General features: G+C 39.0%; 1 protein-coding gene across 2 annotated transcripts in view; it reads left to right on the top strand.

The window, feature by feature from the left end:
* The window catches only part of YES1 (YES proto-oncogene 1, Src family tyrosine kinase), a 49,446-nt gene extending 40,926 nt beyond the window's left edge, over positions 1 to 8,520 (top strand). For both annotated transcript variants that reach the window (XM_005517228.3, XM_088053207.1), the window contains exons 5-12: positions 809 to 912; positions 1,092 to 1,241; positions 1,462 to 1,617; positions 1,890 to 2,069; positions 4,228 to 4,304; positions 4,622 to 4,775; positions 5,317 to 5,448; positions 6,219 to 8,520. In XM_005517228.3, the coding sequence (XP_005517285.1) occupies positions 809 to 912; positions 1,092 to 1,241; positions 1,462 to 1,617; positions 1,890 to 2,069; positions 4,228 to 4,304; positions 4,622 to 4,775; positions 5,317 to 5,448; positions 6,219 to 6,427 (1,162 nt within the window). In that variant the 3' untranslated portion in view covers positions 6,428 to 8,520. The remainder of the gene's footprint in view (positions 1 to 808; positions 913 to 1,091; positions 1,242 to 1,461; positions 1,618 to 1,889; positions 2,070 to 4,227; positions 4,305 to 4,621; positions 4,776 to 5,316; positions 5,449 to 6,218) is intronic.
* Positions 8,521 to 15,508: the final 6,988 nt, after the last annotated feature.

Here is a 15,508-nt window from a genome sequence, read left to right as displayed (position 1 = left end):
ATGTTACTCACAGAGAAGTAAATGACACCTACCATAGGGTTTTTCTTAAGTGATCAGTAGAAAAATGTGCTCTCTACTGAGGCAGAGAAAGATGGGAGGCAACAGAAAATGAAACAGGAGAGATTCCAGCTGAATTTAAGAAACTTTTTATCCTGAGGACAGCCAGGAGGTGGTACAGGTTGCCCAGGTTGATAGTCTGTCCTTCAAGATTTTCAAGCCTAAAGTGTACTACATCCTGAGCAACTAGGTCTGATGTCACTGCTGACCCTGCCTGCAGCAGGAGGCTGGACCAGAGAACTCCAAGGGTCCTTCCAACCAGAATGAGCCTGTCATACAATTATATTTATGCACACTCACTTTGCATTAAATATTGTTTTCTAACATAAAACCAAAACTTTTTTAAGAAGGGGGTGTCAGCTGCTGCAGTGTTGAATGTGCCCCCCAAAGTGTCTCGTCTGATTCATCTTGGCCTGTAAACTTAGCCTGAGGAGTGTGTTCCTTTCAGTGTTAAGAGCAGTTGATGTCTGCTGTTAAACCAGCAGAAAACCATAGTGTTGCAGATACAGGCTTCTTTACATGTATTTTGTAAATGATAGAAATGACAGTCATATAGAAATAGGTTGTCTTAATCTTTTGATTACATGTATGTCATTGCTTTTGTTGATCTGTATCTGCTTTGGGATGCTTGCAGCCCAGCAACTGTTTTGGAATATTAGTCCAGTCAGTGCTTGAGATTCCTAAACTTTTGCTTGTGAGTACCAAAGCATAGGAAGCTTTTATTTACACATTTTCTTTTAAATTTTTCTAGGTGGTATTTTGGTAAGATGGGCAGGAAAGATGCAGAAAGGCTACTTTTAAATCCTGGGAACCAGCGTGGTATTTTCTTAGTAAGAGAGAGTGAAACCACTAAAGGTATGTATGTGTCTGTGTATCTCTTCTCTCTCCCATTCCCTCCTCTCCCCACCAGCAAGGTGAACATTATTATGTCTATCCCATGATACACATGAATGTGCACACCATGTATGTGTACAACGACAGCTTAAATACCTTTTAATATTTTAGTGAAGCACCAGATGTCACTTTTTTCCTAGGTGCTTATTCCCTTTCTATACGTGACTGGGATGAGGTCAGAGGTGATAATGTAAAACACTACAAAATCAGGAAACTTGACAATGGTGGATACTATATCACAACCAGAGCACAATTTGAATCTCTGCAGAAGTTGGTGAAACACTACAGAGGTAAGCCCAAGTTCCAGTGTCCCAATGTTACCCTGTGCCTATTGTGAGGAAGAAGGACTGTGTACATAGCATATTCTTAAAATTCACAACTATAAAATTTCTTTCTGATTTCAACAAAAAGTAAATAGACTAATTCTTTATCAATATTAAGATATTACTTTTGTTACAGTTTTACCCCTCCTTAACTGTGAAGCTGTTAAATATTTTTCCTGTTTTCCAGAACATGCCGATGGGCTGTGTCATAAGCTAACAACTGTGTGTCCCACTGTGAAACCACAAACACAGGGACTAGCAAAAGATGCCTGGGAAATTCCTAGAGAATCCTTAAGGCTGGAAGTTAAGTTGGGCCAAGGATGTTTTGGTGAAGTATGGATGGGTAAGAGCTTAATGTGACACATTTCAGTTGTTGCTGTGAAAGTTTTAATAGTATTGTAAGTAAATCAGTATTGGGATCTGAAAAGACAATGTCATAGAGAAATGAAGGGAAAAAATACCAGTTACGATCATGCATGTATTGGTAAAATTAATATTCAGTATAGTTCTAGTTTATAATTATTCTGTTAGCTAAGAAAACAGAAGCAAAAAAAGTTTCAGCAGAAAATTTCTTCACTATTACAGTGGGGAATAAAACCTGATCTGTTTCTCTAGGAACATGGAATGGAACGACAAAAGTAGCAATCAAGACACTAAAACCTGGTACAATGATGCCAGAAGCTTTCCTGCAGGAGGCTCAGATCATGAAGAAACTACGACATGACAAGCTTGTTCCGCTATACGCAGTCGTTTCTGAGGAGCCTATCTACATCGTCACTGAATTCATGACAAAAGGTGTGGGACAGAATAGTTAGAAATACTACATTTAAAAGGTTATTTAAGAGCTCAGCAGTAAATCAAATGTTTAATTAATGTTAGGTATAAGCTAACTGGAGTATAAGTGTTAATTTTGATTAAATTAAAATGAGCAACGCTTGACCTACTTGGAGCAGTTCTGATTTAGATTATGGGCAGAGGCATGTTTTTTTTTGCACATCTGTGTCACCCTTGCTAATCTTCCAAGTATAAGATTTGGAGGTGGGGGAGTTCTCCTCATTTTTAGTGTGTACAGTCCATTACATTTTAAATGGAATGGTGTAGCTGAGAATATTATTATAAAATTATGGCTGCCTGTAGACAGGTCATGCTAACAACAGAACATGTTGAGCTTTGAGTTTTTAGTGTTTCTTTCCCAGCAGTGTAATAGTAAATTTTAAAAAGGTTGAGGCTTTTTTTCCTCAGACTCCCTCCTTTATCCCCTTGTTTGCAGTCTTTGATCCTTCTTCCTTTGCTCTATATCATTTACCCCTCCCCCTGCTGCTGAAACAGAGATTTAGAGATTTAGGCAGAATGTAGAAATAAACATCATAAGCATATTAGTGTTAAGAAGCAGCAGATTTCCAAGTCAATTATTCCATTTTTTATAAAATACAGACTTCTATTCAACTCACAGAGAAATTTTGCTATCCTCGTAAGATACAGAAGCAAGGGAGTGGCTAGTGGTGTTCAGTGCACTACAAATGTATGGGTTTGCTTTTTTCCCATGTTTGGATGGGGTTTTTAAAGGGTTGTATAAGTTTAAAAAAAGGTAAAAAAGAAGAGAAAATTTAAAAAGTTCCTTCTGCATTTTTGTTCCTGAATAACACTAGACAGCCATGCAAAATCAGTTTTCATTGTTCAGAAATCAGGTTTCAGCAAGGCAATAAGGAATGAAATATTTATAACTGTCTAAACAAAAGCAAACTTTACTACCAGAACTGGTTACCTTGCAAAAGCAGAAGTAAAGAATTGTAATTTGTCTAAATTGTGGTTTCAAAATGCTGTTGGAAGCTTCTTTTTGTAGCTTTCCTTTGACAAACTTTTCACATTTTACAAAAAACCTATAGAACTTCTTTGTTCTAAGCTGGTAGAACTATTTATTTTTTTTATATTTCCCCTTTTACAAGGAAAATAAATAGGTACAAACTGCAGAGTATCCAATTGTGTTTTGCACTGTGGACAGGTTACTAGAGATCAGCGTGAAATCTTTGCTCCTCTTCAGTCCTTTGATCTCATGAACCAATGTCAGAAAAAGTCTGTGCAAACACACACAACAAACAGCAGCGGCAGTGTGGGTCTGGCCTGCCACATTTTCACTTTCACTGTGCAAAAATACAGCTTCACAAAAGTTATTTTGGAGAACTCTAATTCAGAGTTGCTACTATGAATCCACTTCAGGATATGCAGTCAAGTGATTTCTTTCCCCACCATGGCCATACTTGTAATTTTGTTACTGTCGTGTTGACTGTGACAAGAGCGAGTAGCTATCAATTTTCACCAGTTTCTTAGGAAAGAGGTCATGTTCTTACCTCATGTGACATAATGCTGCCTGTAGGGAAAACTTTTACATAGAGATAAAGCTTTACTGCTCAGGTAAAGGTTGTTGTCTTAACAGAAGCACAGGTCCTTGGAACTGATTTCAGATACTGCTCATGTAATGTTCTGGGTACAATTGCATTATATAAATGGGAGAAAATAAGGTATCGTAAAGAACGGAAAATAGTTTTCCCTGTAAGAAAGGAAAAGCAAATATAAGCAAATGTAAGAAAATAAAAGAAAAAATTTCAGAATAATTTCTCTAATATATGATTTGGGCTGGCAAAAAAAGGTAAGTAAGGAATAGAGGTTTTTTTGTTCTGTAATTATAAATCTCACAGTGGAAGAAAGTCCAGCTTTCTCCAGCTTAGGAGGAGCACTGATCCCAACAACACTGGAAAATTTCTAATGTGTTGCCAAAAACAGCAGTCTGTTTTATTAGTGTTTAGTTATTTGCAAGTACAGATTTCATGGGATAAATGTGTCAATCTTAATGTCTAAGAATAATAAAAAAAAAAATCTCACTTGTGTTTTCAGGTCAAGTTAATGTTTTTGGTTTTTTTCCTTTTTTTCCCCCAAAATGTGTCATGTTTTACAGGCAGCTTGCTAGACTTCCTTAAAGAAGGGGAAGGAAAATACTTAAAACTCCCACAGCTGGTCGACATGGCTGCTCAGGTACCAAAAACACTGTATTTTGTGCTTAGAGAAGAGGTATTAGATATCAACTAAACAAAATTATTGTATGTTCTGGCTGTTGTATGCTGCTCTGTCTTACACCTTCTCTTGTGGGTTGTAATTTGTCAGAAAGGAAACAGTCTGGCTTGCAATTAGCAGCCAGACACACTAATCAGGGGCAAGCTCTTGGTTGCTATGTTATAATTCCTATACTTACACAATGGGAATGGAGCTAAAATAAAGGGGTGCAGCTTAATACTTGGGAGAGATGTATATAGTCATGAAAAATAACCTTTTATAACACTTTTCTTTTTGAGATTGCGGACGGCATGGCTTACATTGAAAGAATGAACTACATCCACAGGGATCTCCGGGCAGCTAACATTCTTGTAGGAGACAATCTTGTGTGTAAAATAGCAGATTTTGGTTTAGCAAGGTTAATAGAGGACAATGAGTACACTGCGAGACAAGGTAAGGCCAGTTAATTTATTTAATTAATAAGACTGATTGCCTTTCAGTTGCTTAGAACTATTACATTTAGCAGCACATGCCTGTGTATTGTGTGTTCATGGATAAAGATCATGCATGGAAGTGTGCTTTCACAGCTATGTTTAGGTGAGCCCCTTGCCTAGGTGTAATCCTAGTAAAGTTCCTTTGTTCAAAGTTATGTGGCAGTTTGTGCTTTCAAAAAGCATTTTTAATTATTTCTGGGGGATAAAATGTGCTACAGTTTGAAGAGAAATGGGATTCCAGAGATGTTGTTCATCAGGTTCACTTTCTGAAACATATTTAAATAAGACTCTCAGATGTCTTTAATGCTTCCAGATATTGTAGCCAGTAGTTGCTGTCCTAGTTTGAGAAATACTACAATACTATACTACCTTGAATTTTATCAATAAAGCAAAGTATAAAAATGTTTTTAGTGTATTATTTTTTTCCAAATATTTTGAAGTTTAAACAAATTGTGGATTAGCAAGGGAAAACTGAGAATCTGTCTTTCCAATGTTTGTAGGAGCTAAATTTCCAATTAAATGGACCGCTCCAGAAGCAGCGTTGTATGGTCGGTTTACAATCAAGTCGGATGTGTGGTCATTTGGAATTTTACTGACAGAGCTGGTAACTAAGGGGAGAGTGCCATATCCAGGTAACAGGAAGATTTAATAGATTTTTCTTTTCTTTGTTGTATTCTGTGCCTCTGGAATTACCTTTTGTACTTTTTCCCTTCATTCAGAGCCCACAGTTGACAAGCAGAGACAAAAACTTAGTCACACCTCCCTGGTTCCTTTGTTCAGAAAGATATTTTTGTTTATTTTCAGATTAAATATTGCATATTTTGAACAGTTTTAACATAATAGCACTTTTAAATGTGACTGACAGTTTATTTCAAGTTAGTGGGGATCCTTATGTTTCCTATCTGTCCCTGATATTTCTACTTTTGACATTTTCCCAGGCTACAGAGAGCATCAGTACACTGGACCTGCTAAACCAGTTTTTGAAATGAAACATTTTTTAGCAGATATTTTGCTGGATCTGGAATTTGTAAGGCAGTTCCGTTAGGGATATATAAAGCCTTTTTCTTGGCCTGATTTCAAATTAAGCGGTCCTTGAGTGGAACCTAAGGCAGGGAGAAGCTATTTGTACTTGAGTCTCCTTTCTGAAAGGACAGGTCCAAGACAGTGGGAGAGGGAGAAAGAGAAAAGTACCAGGTGTTGAGGAATTACCAATTTACTGAAATAATTTTCAGAAAATGTATTTAATGCAAAATGAAAAAAATTAATTCACACTATAAAGTGTGTTCATTAAAGATTCTGTTCTGGTAGAATCACATGCATTGCAGCTGCAGAGATTCTTGAAAAACTTTGGTAAACTGTTCTTTGCATAATGTCATTCAGAGCAAATATGCTTTCCTTTCAGGAATGGTGAATCGAGAAGTTCTGGAACAAGTGGAACGTGGGTATAGGATGCCTTGTCCGCAAGGCTGCCCAGAGTCTCTCCATGAGTTAATGAAACTGTGCTGGAAGAAGGACCCTGATGAGAGACCAACATTTGAGTATATTCAGTCTTTCTTGGAGGACTACTTTACTGCTACAGAACCACAGTACCAGCCTGGAGACAATTTATAAGCCAACAGTCTATATAACATGCACAAATCTGCCAAATGTAAAAGACTTGCAAAGAATTCCTGAAGTCTCTAAGAAATCACAGGAAAGAAAATCTTTGCTACTTTGCATGCTCTTAATGGCAAACTGGAATTTCATAATGCAGTTGCACAAAACCACTTTTAAAGTGTTATACTACGATTTACCAATGACATGTTTTTATTTTTTCCTCTTTCCCAACTTCTTTTCAGGGTCCAAAGGAAGCTTACTGAAAATACGGGGCAGAAAAAATGAGCGTTGGTGTGAACAATAGCAGAAAAAACAATGTTTCAAATCCTTTATTCTCCCAGTGTTTGCTAATCATTCTACTACTAATGAGGGAATTGTCTGGAATCAGTGTCCTTGGGGTGAGGCCTTTTTAAAGCAGAAGAACGTTGTGGGACCAAGCAATTCTATTCCGGTTCAGTTAAACTCCCTGTGTTTAAAACTATGTGTGTGTGCCCCCACCCCTGCAAAACAAAAGATGGTACAACTGTGTTTGATTTATAGTCTCAATCTTTAAGCTTCCACTTTCATGGACTTAATTAGGGTAGGCAGGTAAAAAGAGAAATTGGAACAGTGAATGAGAAACTTGATCTAAATGGTAGACCTCAATAGTGAGATTAGAGAGCATAATGCACTGTGTTAATACTTGTATTAATATAACTGGAAAGTAGCATGAGAGATTATTCCTTTTTTTTCTTTCTGCATAGCTAATTAAGAATAATGAAGGTAACTAGAAAATGAGGTAATATTTTATAAAATTGTGTTGATAAAGTATGATGATATTTGAACTTGAAGCTATGTAATACAATCATGGGGGGAAAGCCTTTAATCTTTTAAGCTCCAATGAAACAGCAAGCTTTTGTATGGGAAGACTACCTGAACAAAGTTCACCAGGAAAGCAAGACTGAAGCTGGTAAATGGCCATCTCTTAGTCCTTTTTCAGAGACAGGTTTGGTACTGTTGTATGTGGCTTGTAAGTGTTAACAAGGGTGGTGCCACAAGTGCTATCTGTCACTAGTTCAGGGATTTGATTGCACTTTTGCTTTTCTTGACTATTAAGACACACACACAGTTGCTCTTCCCACTTCTGCCCTTCCTACAGAATTATTTAACTAAAAATAAATGAAAGAAAATGTGAAAGTTTAAAAAGTAAAGGGATACAATATATTTAATATTGTCCAAGTAATAAAATTTGCTGGCATTCAGCCCAGCTGACACTACATCTAGATTTATCTTCTTTGGCTACTGACATATCAAGCAATAATGTCATGTCTTTTACTCAACAATTAGCATGAGGTTCTTGAATTTCTGATCAAGCTTATGTACTTTAATTTTGAAACACTCTTAGTTACCAGCTTGGAATTCATTTCATCATTGTAAAACTATCCAACAAATGAATTCAGAAAAGCTGGTAATATAGTTCTGGTACTAAACTTAACATTCATGGGTTTACACTACATTGAATCCAACTACCAAATAGGTCTGTGTAGAAACAGTGCCATCATTTTTCATTTTCCCTCATCATTGCTCATCAATTATACATCTATGGTTATCAAATTTTAAAAGGGCTTTCTGTAAGAAAAACAAAAACAAAACAAAAAAATACAGACACACAATAGTCAAAAAACCCAAAAATATGAAGAAATTTTAATTTTTCTAAATATTTTAAAATTAATAACACAATCATATGAGTTTATGTATTAATACAGTCATAACAAAAAATGCCAAAAATGACACTGGCATTGTATGGATTTTTAATTACTGAATGGAACAGTTCATTGTAATAACACTTGTATAGTAAAGGAATAAAACACTAACTTAATGAACGTGTTCATTGTAAATGGTTGTGTATTATAAAACTTCTCCAAAAGAGTTTGTATGTTTATGAAAATTTATTTGTTTCACCTGAAGACCTTGATGTGGTTCTTATCTTAACAGAGTTTAAAATTCACATTCACACTTTTTATATAAATAGTAATAAGTTTAATTATGTAACTAAGTATTTTTATAAAGTATGGCATTGTTGAACTGTTTTGCAGAATTGGTTCAAAATAAATTTCACCTTGATTGCATCTGATTATTTGAGGTGGGGGAGGGGAGAAGGTGGGAGGGGGACAAAAGCAGAGTAGCCTTCACATTGAGGGGAGACGGATGGGAATAAAACATTCATGAGGTTTTTTTTGTCCTCTGTAAATTGTACTTCCATACAGGATTGTGAGTTCATCGTGCATTATTGCTGTTAAAACAGAGACATTTTCTAGCCGGGTTCACAGGTCCTTGGCAGGAATGGTTTAGAACAATTCTGCCTGGGCTTAAAACAAACCCCTGTGGTGGACAGACAGATGGACTTGGGATTCTTGTGGGAGCAAGTCCAACTTAAACTCTCAGCTGGCAGTAACTGCCACGCTGTAAGGCAAGCACATATCCTCTCTCTTGCTTTCTCTGGGATTAGCAGCCACTGTTCACTTCTGTCTAATTTTTCAGGGAATTTTATACATTTTTTCTTGTGATAGCCAATGTTTTATCTCAACCTCATTGAATGTTACCTGTCTCAATGACCAGTACGACTCAAAGTGCAGATCCTGGCATGTATATACAGTGCCACTGTAGGTCAAGGAGCTAGTACTGTTTGAGTTTCAATAATAACTAATACAGCACTAAAACCATTCTTCCTACAGAACCTACAAACTGCAAAGTTTACTGTATTTTTAGTATTTCCTGTAATGTAATTAATGTTTTACTATTTTTAATGAGAACAATCGTGTAATTTCTGGTAATCTGTGCTCCTCCCTGTTGTCCACCCAGACCTTGTGATTCCCATTCTGCATGCTAGGCCTGCAGACTGTTTCTGTCATGCGTTGTTTCAAGCTGTAGTATTTTAATATTTTCATACTATTTTTGAGTAAACTTCCAAACATAAACATGTGTACGATCCTACTATTTAGATAAAGTACATTCCTGCTTTAGCATAAAGCGTTATGAAAAGGACCTTATGTGTTCTTATCCTTGCAACCACTGAATTGTCATTTCATCAGGCTTGTGAGTAGCCATTACAACTGAAAAGTAGCCTTGGAAAGGTTTGGAGGGGGTTTTTGTTGGGTTGGGTGAGTTTTTTGGATGGTTGGGGTATTTTTTGTTTAAAGAAAGACTTACAGAGTTTGCTAATGGGCAGAAACAAGGCAGAATGCTGTCTTACCCACAGTCATCTACAATACTGTTTATCCTAAAACACGTTTTCTGCAGCTGGAGTGAGTATAAATGAGTATAAAGAAGTAAACTTAATGAGCCCCCACTTTTGTTATTTATTTTCAACTGTTCAATAAACTTCTCAGTTTTTAAGTTTTCCGTGGAAATGCTGTAGATGTTTGTATTTGTGCCAATGTTCCCCCGCCACAGCATCACTTAGAGCTACACAATCCCATTGGGTTTAAACCACAGGAGCACTCAACATAAACTAAGCAGTACATTGCAAGCAGGAGACTCAAATCCTCACACCTGGCTTAAGGAATTTAGGGCTAGATTGGAGCAACTGATCTGGGCACCAGAAGCAGGGCTGGGTGGATAACTGCCTAAGTCCAGAACTGTGATTCACTCAGTAACTATTGCCTCGTGCGGTAGGTACCTGGGCCCCGTGCAAATGTCTCAAAGTGCAGGTGCCTTCATAGACACACATCTTGTTCCCACTTCAGCCTCATTGTAGTGCAGCAACAAAACTGCCCTTGACCTTCCAGGCAGTGCAGGAGTGTGACTGTCAGTGTGAGACTGGCCAAATACACATCTCTTAACAGACACCCTTCCAAGATGGTGGGGAGTCAGGAGACAGAAATGAGGTGGTTGCATGTATTTTGGATGTAACAGCCTTGAGTGTAAAACCTGGGTTCTGATCAAGAATCCTGACTAGCTGGGTGTCAGCTGTGAGAGACTGTTATGACGTTGTTGAGAGTTGGAAGCAAAACCCACTGCAGATTTCACCCTCAGCTGCAGACTTTAACATATCCTCAAGGACCAGATTATTTTCTCTGCACTTTTTCCTAGTGACACAGAAAGAGTGTTAGCTACAGAAACAGCAACAGCTTCCCAGCTTCTTTCTCCCTTAGCATAGGGGAGGAAAAGGGGGAGAGTGAGATAGGATGGAGGCAGGCAGCTGAGGTACCACACTTCACTGGGCAGAGGGAAGCTGACTGAGGGGTGTAGCATGGCAGATGTCATATGTTCTTGTCTCTGTCATATTTTCAAAACGAGGTAGAAATGCAGGGGAACTGAACAGCATCTGTTCCCTTGTGCACAGTGGAAATGGAGCAAGGCTAATGCCAAATGCTGTTCTCTCTGGTGGTTCTGGGCAGCTCACCCTGACTGGTTTCTAGCATTGCCACTTCATATTACTTGGGGAGCCCCAAGCATTGTTTTGCTCTCAGAAATTTCTAAGAACAAACCTTGATCAGCATTTAGGGAATTTAAAAAAAAAAAAAAAAAGATACTGAGAGCCTGACCAGAGAGTTACTGGCCCCTGGATCCCAAATAGACAGCATATCAGACACTGGGAGGTAGCTTAGCATTTCTTTCCTATATATATGGATGTAGGATTTTGTGTCAGGTTTCTCATGTTCTTCTCTGGTCCTACTCTTTGGGCTTGCTTTCCTCAATAGTTCTGCATGCAAACGTTTTTTGTAGGAAGCACATTGATTATATTTTTTAACGTTCTCTTTAAAGGCATAATTTTTGTCAAATTTTTGTCAAACAACCACTGTTGTTAGGTATTGTTGGGTATTGAAGTATTTATAGCAGTGTGTTTTTTTACAGAACACTGTCCATCTTAGTATTTAATTTACTGTAGGCAAGGAGAAACGTGTTGGCCATTGTGTTGTTTTTGTTTTATTCTTAAAGAAGACAGGACAGATACCTAGTTAAACTCAGCAGGGTCTGAGAAACAGACTGGAAATCTAAAAGGGAAACCTGAATACAAGCAGTCTTGATGAATTAGTCATGTAGCAACTGGAAAGCTGACTGCTGTGAAAGCATTCCTTTCTGTAATCAAAAAGCTACTGCCAGTAGGAGCACTTCCTTTGTGTCCTGCTGCTAGGTTATTGAGTCTCTAGCTGAGGCTGCTGGTAAGTACATACTGGGAAATTGACAGATCTGTGCATTTTACTTTTGCCCCCTGAAAATCTATCCCAACCTTTTTTTCCTGCACCTCCAGAGGTGCCAGCTGCTGGATTCACCATTCATTCAATACCACCCCCGACTCTCATTTATTCACATTTGGAGCAGTCTTCCAGGGTCTAAAATGGCTGTTGATCCTTCTCTTGGCTTCAGTGTTTGGCAGTGCCAGTGGTGTATTTGCTGAAGTGAGGAAGGGTAATGAAGCATTTCTGCTCTTTCAAAACCAAAATATGATAAATCTCAGTTCAATATGATTCTATGATAAAAGTACCACACATGAAGACAACGTTCCTTTGACTTCTTCATCATGAAAACAGTGAGGACTTTTCCCTGCTTCTCCAGCAGGTGTAGAAAATGCCACTCAGGGTGATGGTCATGGTGTGCTGTGGAGCAGGGAATGACTGTGCTAAATTGCAGCCCCTGCTCAGTCCTGTCAAGGAGGCCAAGTCAGTGATTCTGCCCTTCTGGAGAGTTCCCAGGAAAAGGCAAGAGTGTTAGTTCACATTCTTAAGAGTGTGCTGGTGGTAAAGCTGGTGACTAGATGACTTTGGTTCCTTACATGCCTCTATCCACCTTCCTCTCCTCTCGGTTCTAGCCAGAGTGTTTACAACAAACCATTTTTTATTTCTCCATCGTGGCTGTGCAATAATAGCATGGACATAGATGAAAATTCACAGGTTGGTGTTTCCCTTTTTTAAGTAGACAGTGCCTGGCAAATTAAGCAGCTTTATAAGAGCAAGGTAAGATATGTACCCCTTTCACTGGAGTTTTGATTTTGTTCTATATTTTTACCCTCTTCACTTTTGGAATGACTCTGTCTTTCAAAATGTCTTATGACTACCACAAACGTATATTATTTCTGTTGTGCTAAAAGACTAGAAGTTGGATAGATTTTATTTAGATTTTAGTCTGGTGTTACTTGTTAAAGTGACTTGTTAAAGTGACTGCATCGAAATCTGTCTGTTTAATTTTCTTGACATCTTTATCAAAGAACCTGTGTTTGCAAGGAGAGGATTTTGGGTTTTTTTCCCACGTGAAACTGAAGTTCAATCAATTGCTTGATTGATTTAACAGTGAGTTAAAGGTTATAACAAGCAGATTACAAGTAGGCTAAATATGAGCTCTGGCGCCACTGTCATTAGAATGGCCCCAGCCTTTTCAGACTGCTACTAAGTGTTCTGAGGAGCAAGTGTGTATGTATATACTTAGCAGTAGTTATGCCCCTGCTTTCAATTGATCAGTAAAGTAGGAAGAAATGACCCTTTTTACAACCTGGGGATGACCAAGAGCTTTCAGGAGGATAGTGGGATACACATCCATGACGACAGGTCAGCCTATCTTGTGGGAATGCTCTTAATCTATTGACGAAGTAGCCTGGGCTTCATTCGTTCTTTGTTCCAAGACAGACACTCTTATGCCAGCCAATAAACAGAAATCTGCTGATAGGCAGCATCTCTCTCAGGGGTTTCCAAGGCATTCATCATCTTGCCCAACAACCCTTATTGCCTAATACATAGCATTTCTCACACACTCTCAAATAAATGAGATCAGTGTCATTATCTCTGTCATGATCCTATATCAAGGGAAGAAGGGATGTTTTGACTCATCCAGGGTCAAGCTGACAACTGTGATCAAGCAGCAGCCAGAATCTAGTATTTGGTAAAATGAACATTTCCTTTCAGATAGGCAACTTTTCACATCACCTACCAACCTTGACCCCTGGTCCTAAGCTTGGAGAAGAGAAGCTGCAGTAATTTCCCATTATTGCTCACAATGGACACCTGAGCTACTAAAAAAAAAACCAAAACTTGTGGGCCCTGCACAGCAGTTTGGCTGCCACAAAGCCAGTGTACCAATTATGTCATGCAGACAGTGTGGAGCATGGATCTCTAGCCTGAGGCTTGCCCAGGGGGCCCTGGGATGCAGCTAGCCACCTTTGAGACAGCCCACATGTGGGTGAGTGCTGGACCTTGGCCTCTGAGAATGGCAGTGACTGCCGATGGGATCTGCCTTCCCAGGTCACTGAGCTGCCACATCTCAGACACATGGCCAGGGGGCAGGAGGCTTTTGTCAAGCAGTTTGGACAGGACACAGCTTCTGTGACTGTTCCACAAGCACTGCCCAGTGGGCACATTCATGAATTCCCCTGCAGTTCTTACTGCTCCCTTTTTGTACCTTGGTGTAGGTTCCAGACATAACTGCTTTGCAGCAGTGCCTTTCAGCTCTAGACCATAGAACAAGCATGTCTTTCTTTGCCATTCCAGTCTGTTTCACTGACACTGCGAATATGTCAAAACCCTCTAAGCACTCGGCTGAACACCCACAAAACCTCTGACTTGATGATATCATGCCTTTTCCTCCTTCAATCTACCTTTGCAATTGTTTCTCACAGAAATGTCTCGTTTGAGGGTTTTTTGTAATTCACTTAGAATCTGGCAAGTACGTACTCAGTTATTTTAAGCTTCTTTAGGAACAAACCATTATCTTTAGTCAGCCTAAGATTGGAGTCTGTGTATCACCTGGTTTGTTGTAAGATGCTGAAAACCCTCCCTGTCGTCATGGGTGAAATGTGCGTAGTACAACCTGCCTAGATACATAAATGACCTCAGGCACTGTAGTACATGATTCATCACATCCAAGAAAAGTGGGATGGGATGTTGTTCCCATGCAGGTGGGAACAGCAGAGGAACTGAGACACAGGCAAGGCACAGACATCAGTTACTGGTATCTCAAGCAGATACCCTAAACAAGGGAGAACTCAGAACTGGAATCACTGTCTCCTAACTATTGAGACTGTTTATTCCCTGCTGCTGAAGAAAATTATGATTGGCACAAGGCTTATGCTCTGTCTGTCATTTCTCTGACACTGCAGTTTGCTGAAGAAAGTTGGCATGTGGTTTACCCTGGCAAAAACCTTTGCTTGGAATAAATGTTGACATTGAGTAGTGGTATGTGGGACTAGAAGAAACCAATTCTGGTGCAGCCCTGAGTCTGGGGATTTGAAACAGCTGGAGCACAACTGCCATTACCTCACTGCCAGAAACAAAATGTCTTATGAGTAAATGAGAGCTTGAATGTGACTGCAAGTGCCAAAACAACTCAGGGAGATGCAGCAGCGGCTGGAAAGAGATGGTATGTAAAGGCTGTCTAATTTGGAGAAATGTTCTTTTCCTCGCAGGTTAATGGGATCTGATGACCTCTGTCCCCTTAACAGTGCTTTTCACTGCCAGTCCAGTGTGGCTGTTTTCTTCCTCTGTGGAGTGGGAGGTGATACAGGGTGATACAGAATAACTTTCATCTTGAAAACCCTTTGTGATTATTAATTTTTTTGAGGAAGGGGTATGCATCTGGAAACGGGAAGCGTAAGATGAAACATGGCCACTCAACTAAACTGACAGTGGCCACCCAGGTCTGGGTGCAAAATGAATGGTTCCATGCTGGTACTTCAAATTCACAGACTGTCTGAAAAGGTTAATTCTCAAAGTACCAGCTGAGGAAAGGGCCCACAGTCCTTCTGTTACAGGCATTTGGATGTAATGAGGCAGTAAATTCAGCTATGTTTGGCAGTCATATGTGTTGTCAAGGCTTTCTTTATTCATGTGGTCAATAGAGACATGGTAGAAATTGTCAACAACTTTGAAGGCTTCTCCAGAGTGCTTACCAGCAACAGGCAATTCTGCTGTACACATTTTAAGGTTCCTTCATGAAAAGGATAGTAACAAACATGTAAGTTGTGAATTTTCAAAAAATAGTTCCATTTGCATTCTTAGAAATTGAGAACACATGTGGCTCTCAGGCAAGCCAGTGTGAAAGTGACAAGTCAGAATTCCAGAGGGGTATTTTATGCAAGTTGCACATTTCTGCACCTTCTCTTTTTTTGTAATTTTTAACCAATATGAA

Source organism: Pseudopodoces humilis, chromosome 1, assembly GCF_049639895.1.
Source record: "Pseudopodoces humilis isolate 2021_Gansu_Grassland_sample_001 chromosome 1, ASM4963989v1, whole genome shotgun sequence".
Lineage (NCBI taxonomy): Eukaryota > Metazoa > Chordata > Aves > Passeriformes > Paridae > Pseudopodoces > Pseudopodoces humilis.
Note: the sequence above shows the minus strand (reverse complement) of the source record. Positions and strands in the feature narration are given on the sequence as shown.